The following is a 6,341-nucleotide window of genomic DNA, read 5'->3' as shown; positions in this document are numbered from 1 at the left end:
GTGTGCACTCGCCAGACAGACAGAGCGAGACATAGAGACAGAAAGCGAGAAATCACCCCCCAGGGGGGATAGTCACACTGCAATCCCTTCTCCTCCATTCTCCTCTTGGGATCTTGGGCACGCACGCACACGCGCCTGGCGTGAGTTTTAAGCCACCGGGTCCGGGACGCGAACTGCAGTCGACCACGTGGGAGTCCAGCGACATAGCCATTACGCTAACTGCTGGTTCCCAGGCTCCTTTATCCTTGAAGAATAAACATGTAAAGTTACCTGGAAATCATTTTGTACAAGATTAACTAGGAATAATTTGACATTCTAGACAATTTAATATTATATAGCTACAAAATTGAAACTGATACTGTACTGTGATTTGCACTGTAGTGCAAATTGAACACTTAGTATGTAAAAAAATGTAATCTATGATAAGATGTCATTATAAATCAGCTAGAAAAGGATGAGTATTCAATAAATGGTATTGAGATACTTTGATTAACTCTTTGGAATATTAATTAAATTCATATACCAGAAAATATTGCTCAAAAAATCCAAGTGTGGAAAATCAAGTCTTATTAAATATGAGAAAGTAAACTATCTGATCTTTGAATTCTATGATCTTTGATCTTAGAATGGTATTTAAACTTAAAAGCTTAAAAGCAATAAAATATGTCATAAATAGTTGAGATGATTGTATTTAAAAAAAAAAAAAAACAGAAAACAAGGGGCAGGTGGCATGGTGATTAACTTCCACATGGCTGACCACAGTTCAAGTCCTGGACCTGGTGGCTTGCTATCTCACTTTGTCTCTCTGTCCCTCTCTGTTCGAATTAAAATAAATAAATAAAGTTCAATAAAATAACTCTTAAAAAAACAAAAAGCAAAACAAAACAATAAATAGAAACTCCTATAAAAAGCAACTGAGATTGAAAATATTTTTGAAAACAATAAAGGATGATATTCTTAAATAATTAATTCAAATTACTAAGAAAACACCAAGAGTCTACCTAGATATCGTAAATGAAAAAAAAAATCATGGCTTAGCAATTTTCGAAATAAGAGTTAAAAATGATTAGTAAAGGGAACCAGCAGTTGGCGTAATGGCTATGTCGCTGGACTCCCACGTAGTCGACCGCGGTTCGTGTCCCAGACCCGGTGGCTTAAAACTCACACCAGGCGCGTGTGCGTGCGTGCCCAAGATCCCGAGAGGAGAATGGAGGAGAAGGGATTGCGGCGTGACCATCCCCCCTGGGGGGTGATTTCTCGCTTTCTGTCTCTATGTCTCTGTCTGTCTGTCTGGCGAGCGCACGCGCCCTGCAGTGAAAATCTCTCCAAAAAAAAAAAAAAAATCAAAAAAATCAAAGAGCACTGTTGTGCTTTATAAAAAAAAAATGATTAGTAAATATACCAATCTGCTTATATTTTCCTAAAAAATCTAATATCTGTACATCAAAGAAATGTACATTTTATATTTTTTAAATCTTAAAAATTGTTTTTTAAAAATCAGTGCATTATATTGACAAAACCGGGTAGGATTGGCATTCTCAAACCTTATTTTATTGGATGGGAATACAAATTGGTAAAATTACCTGGGTAACAATTTGAAATGTGTCTGTTAAAGTCTTTAAAGTTCATAAACTTTAACCCAGTATTCCTCTATTTGCACTCTATCCTAAAAAACTAACATACAATTGAACAGATATTTATGTACCTGGATGTTGATACATACGTAGACATAGGTGTATAAGACAGGGTCTTGCTGTGTCAGTCTCCCACCTGAGTTGCTAGGATCACAGGCTTGTGCCTCCAGGCCCAGCTCCTTCAGACTGGGTCTCACTGTGCTGCCCAGGCCAATCTCAAGCTTGTGAGTCTCTTGTCTATGCATGCCAAGTTTCTGGCATGTGCTCCATGCTGGGCTTTTTAAGTTGGATCAGAAATGGAATCTGGACTTTCCATATAGTCCCAGATTATGGAGCATAGCATCTTAGTAGTGCGTGCCACCATGGCTGGGACCGCATATTTTTGTAATTCTACTGAAACTGAAATAATCTAAGTCTATAATATTAGCTCAATGATCAAGTAAAACTTAATACATTTTTTTTAATTGCCAGAGGATGTATACTCACCAGAGAGTGAGTCCTCCCCTCCCTCTAGGGGGAATGTCTACAGTGCAGTCCTTTGTCCTCCACTTCTCTCTTGTTTCACGGTTTTGGGTGTGCACACGCACATGCCCAGTGTGGTTTTCAAACTGCCAAGGGTGGGATTTGAATTGAGGTCAGCCATGTAGAATCTGGCACTGAGCTTAACCACTGTGCTGCAGGGCTGGCCCACCTTGATACTTTAACAAATGAAATATGCGACCTTAAAAATATCGTGAGAATTTTTTGTGGGAAGAAATTTTTATGTTATTAAATCATAAAAGCAGGGCAAAAATATTCTGTATATAGTATTATACTCCCTATTTTTTTAAAAAAGAATTATTTTATTTAACTTTATTTATTATTATTATCATTATTATTTTTCAGTTTGATCAGAGAGATACAGAGAGAGAGAGAGAGAGAGGAAGTGAGAAAGCAAGCCACCAGGTCCGAGACTTGAACCATGGTTGGCCATGTGGGAGTCCAGCGCCTTTAACCGCCATGCCACTTGCCGGCCCCATATACTCCCTATTTTTAAGAAGTCACAGAAATAGTGAAGAGTTATACTAAAATATTATTAAGTATGTTGTATCTATAGTGTTTCTGCAATAATCACCATTTTCTTCTTACTGTTTTCTATATTCAAAATTTTCACAATAAAAATTACATCCATTTTATGATATGAACATTTTTTAGGTCAAAAGAAATTTAAATGTGTATTTTATTAAGGTTCAGAAAGATTCTTCTCAGGTTTAATAGCCTTACAAAGCAATCACGGCTGTCCCTTTTTAAGCTCCCTGTAACTGAGGAAGTATCCAAATATGGGACAATGTCCTACTTATCATCTTGAGGTCCATGCTCCGGGTCTACCACCTCCTCTCCTATTCAATAAAACTATTCATTAGTTAAAATGTTAATATATTCTGAAACTGGAATTACACTTTCATTTGGTAGTTCATTTTCCCTGGGGAAAGAAAAGCATTTCATTGTATTTCCACCTAGCATTATATACGTTTTGTATTTTACCCTTTTTCATTTCATTTCCTTTAAAGCTCTTTGAAATATCTCAAATACTAAAAAGTATTTCCACACAAATATATCTTATCTTCTCTTAAAAAGGTTTGAGGATACTGTGTTATTTTTAATAATTTTAAAAATATTTATACAGTATAGAGAGAGATCAAGTGAGAACTTGTGTTTTGGGTAACTCCTCTAAAGTTACTTTTCTTTTCCAAAATTGGTAAAGAACAAATCTGATTTGTTCTTGCTTGCGAAATATTCTTTGTCCCAGTTTCTTCCAATTTTGAAATAGTTGTCTTTCAGGTGATCTGCACTTATTATCCCACCAGCTAATTCAGGTGCCTAAACTTTGGGCAGACCAGTCCCACCCTGTGTTGCTGCTTTAGGGTACCTGTAAATCATTTTATGTATTAAACTGTTTCCCCCTCTGCCAACTCAAAGTCCTTTTGAGAAGACATGAAAAAGCACTAAAAACGAAAAGAGGATGTAGTTTCTATCTAGAGAACCATGAATCATGGAACCAAGAAGAATTAGAAAAAAATATTAAGTAATAAAATATTAGGTAATGGGCCACCAGGTGGCATGGTGGTTAAGGCACTGGATTCCACATGGCTGACTATATGGGTTTGAGTCCTGGACCTGGTGGCCTGAAAAACATGCCTGGTGTTCATGTGCATGTGTGCCTAAAATCACAGGAAGAGAATGGAGGAGAAGGGATGGCTATCTTCTTTGGCCAGTGATTTCTCACGTTCCCTTTCTCTCTCTCTCTCCTGGAGTTTACATGCCCTATGGCAAAAACAAACTAAAAAACAAAAACCTATAAAACCCCCAAACAAACCAAGAAAAAACAAGAGCAAAAACAAAAAAGTGACACTTATATAACAAAAATAGAGAATTATTCAAGCATTTAACTTGATCGTTTCTGTCTGGGGTTAGTTACAGAACATCGTTAGTTACCTTGGTACAAACTACTATATGAAATAGAAAGATTAGTAAAGTAGTGACGCTCAGTGTTTTCTTCTCACTTTATTGTGACCCTATTTTTTTTATTTTTTTGAAGACGCTCAGTGTTTTCATCTCACTTTATTGTGACCCTGTTTTTTTTTTTTTTTGGAGAGGTTTTTTCGCTATAGGGTGCGTGTGCTCGCCAGACAGACAGACAGAGAGAAACATAGAGACAGAAAGCGAGAAATCACCCCCCAGGGGGGGTGGTCACGCCGCAATCCCTTCTCCTCCATTCTCCTCTCAGGATCTTGGGCACACACGCACACGCACCCGGTGTGAGTTTTAAGCCACCGGGTCTGGGACGCGAACCGCGGTCGACTATGTGAGAGTCCAGCGACATAGCCATTACGCTAACTGCTGGTTCCCATGACCCTATTTTTTAAATCATAGTTTATATTCATTTCTCCCTTTGTTTTGAATTGTTCTCCTTGTTGAGCAGTTTTGTTCTCTCTCCCCACCCTGGCCCCACTACTTTTTAAAAATTACTTTCACAGGACTGTATTTGTCCCAGTTTTTTTTTTTTCCCCACATTAAATAACATTCTAATTGTGCTATGTTTCACAGTATATTCATCAGTTACACTTTCACTGTTCCCGCAAAGCCAAGCAAATATATGGCTATTTGAAGATACTGTTTTAATTACTGGAAAATTAGCTGGTAAGTACAATACTTCTTAGTAAGTAAATGCTTAAAATAATTATGTAACTGTACTTCTTCATTAATATATCAATGTTAATTATAACTTGGGAAAGATTTTAACTGATCCCTGATGATTAGAATTGATTATAAGTTGATCTAAACTAATTCTTATTTTACTATCCAACTAATAGTATGTGTCTGGATAGTGGAAATCATTTTCTGCTTTACTATTTTAGTCCCGCAGATAGAGACATTTGACTCTTGGAAATACTGGCAAAAAATTCTATTTGGAAATCACATCTCTCACTGGGGACATCGGTAGTGGTGAAATGGGGAGGAAGGTAGAACATGTCACTCAGACATTCAGGGCTGATCTGTAGGTCACCTCTGTTCCTCCTCCTGTGTTAATCTCCTCACCTGTGTGGGAGAGGCCTGAGACTAGTTAGCAGAGTTGCCCCACTTCCATAACCCAAAGAGCACAAAGCTATATTTGGAATAGTGACTCAAGCTGTATTCTCTAGTTTTGCTTTACCAGCCATGAAGGTGACTTTTTCATCGTTACTTCACATCCCTGTACCCTTCAGTTGGTACTTAGGAGAAACCTCAGTATTCCGTGTCTCTTACTGCATATGCTATAAAACTTCTACAAATGACAACCATTTGCTCGTTGTTTGTCTGGTTTGGTGAGTTAATGTACAGGTCTAAAGCAAAATGGGAGTAACTGGTGAAAAGGGGAAACTCCTTAAAGTAGAATCCCATAAGAGGATCATGAAAAGTAATTGTGACAGTTCTTTTGCTACCTTATTTATTTCTAAAACATTAAACAAGAAAAGTCTAAATATTATGTGGAAAAAAATTAAACTAGGCCTCATTTAAATTTGGAGTAGTTTTCTAAGCAAGGATTTAGAAACCTCTTCTTGAAATGCCAAGGCATTTGACAAAATTTTGAGCCACAAATTTTGCTGATATATAGGAGAATTGTGAATGCAGAGTTGTGCATGGCAGATGGGAAAGTAATAGGACCACAAGTCTGCAGAGAGAGTCTACACTTTAGACTGCTGGACTCAATGCAATAAGGTCTTCACAGAACCTCTTCAGTCTTTTATGTGCTCTGGTTTTGTGGTTACACATCGCTACTCCTTACTGGCCACTAAAAACCCAATTAGAAATTGTAGTTTCTGCTGGGAATCCATGAAGTGGATTGTTGGTGTGACCATGTTCTGCCAGTTCCTTTGCCACTGTATCAAGCAATGCCAAGCGTTCATTTGTCTAAACAGCACTGGTCATGCCTTGGCAGGTCTCCGTGAGAACACTGTGAGCCTTCTTGAATTCTCAAATTCACTTCCATTTACTGCCTCAGTTCTGTAAGAAGTACCCCATTGGTAGAGCCCAGCAGAAATTCTTTTTTCTTAATTGCCGGAGGGCATGTGTGCTAGTCAGAAAGAGACAGTGAGGGAGGGAGGAAGCACATCCAATGAGGCATGGTCATGTCACAATCTCTTCTCTTTCGTTTTTCCATTGTGTCAGGACCTCGGGCGTGTAAGT

At 38.0% G+C, this 6,341-nt stretch overlaps 1 protein-coding gene across 1 annotated transcript in view; it reads left to right on the top strand.

Annotated features, from left to right (window-relative positions):
- Positions 1–6,341, top strand: part of FAM171B (family with sequence similarity 171 member B) — an 81,352-nt gene that overhangs the window by 56,623 nt on the left and 18,388 nt on the right. The window contains 1 exon segment of the mRNA XM_006164904.1: positions 4,722–4,814. Coding sequence (XP_006164966.1) covers positions 4,722–4,814 — 93 coding nt within the window.

This window comes from Tupaia chinensis, unplaced genomic scaffold (assembly GCF_000334495.1).
Source record: "Tupaia chinensis unplaced genomic scaffold, TupChi_1.0 Scaffold143757_1, whole genome shotgun sequence".
Taxonomy (NCBI): domain Eukaryota; kingdom Metazoa; phylum Chordata; class Mammalia; order Scandentia; family Tupaiidae; genus Tupaia; species Tupaia belangeri.
Note: the sequence above shows the minus strand (reverse complement) of the source record. Positions and strands in the feature narration are given on the sequence as shown.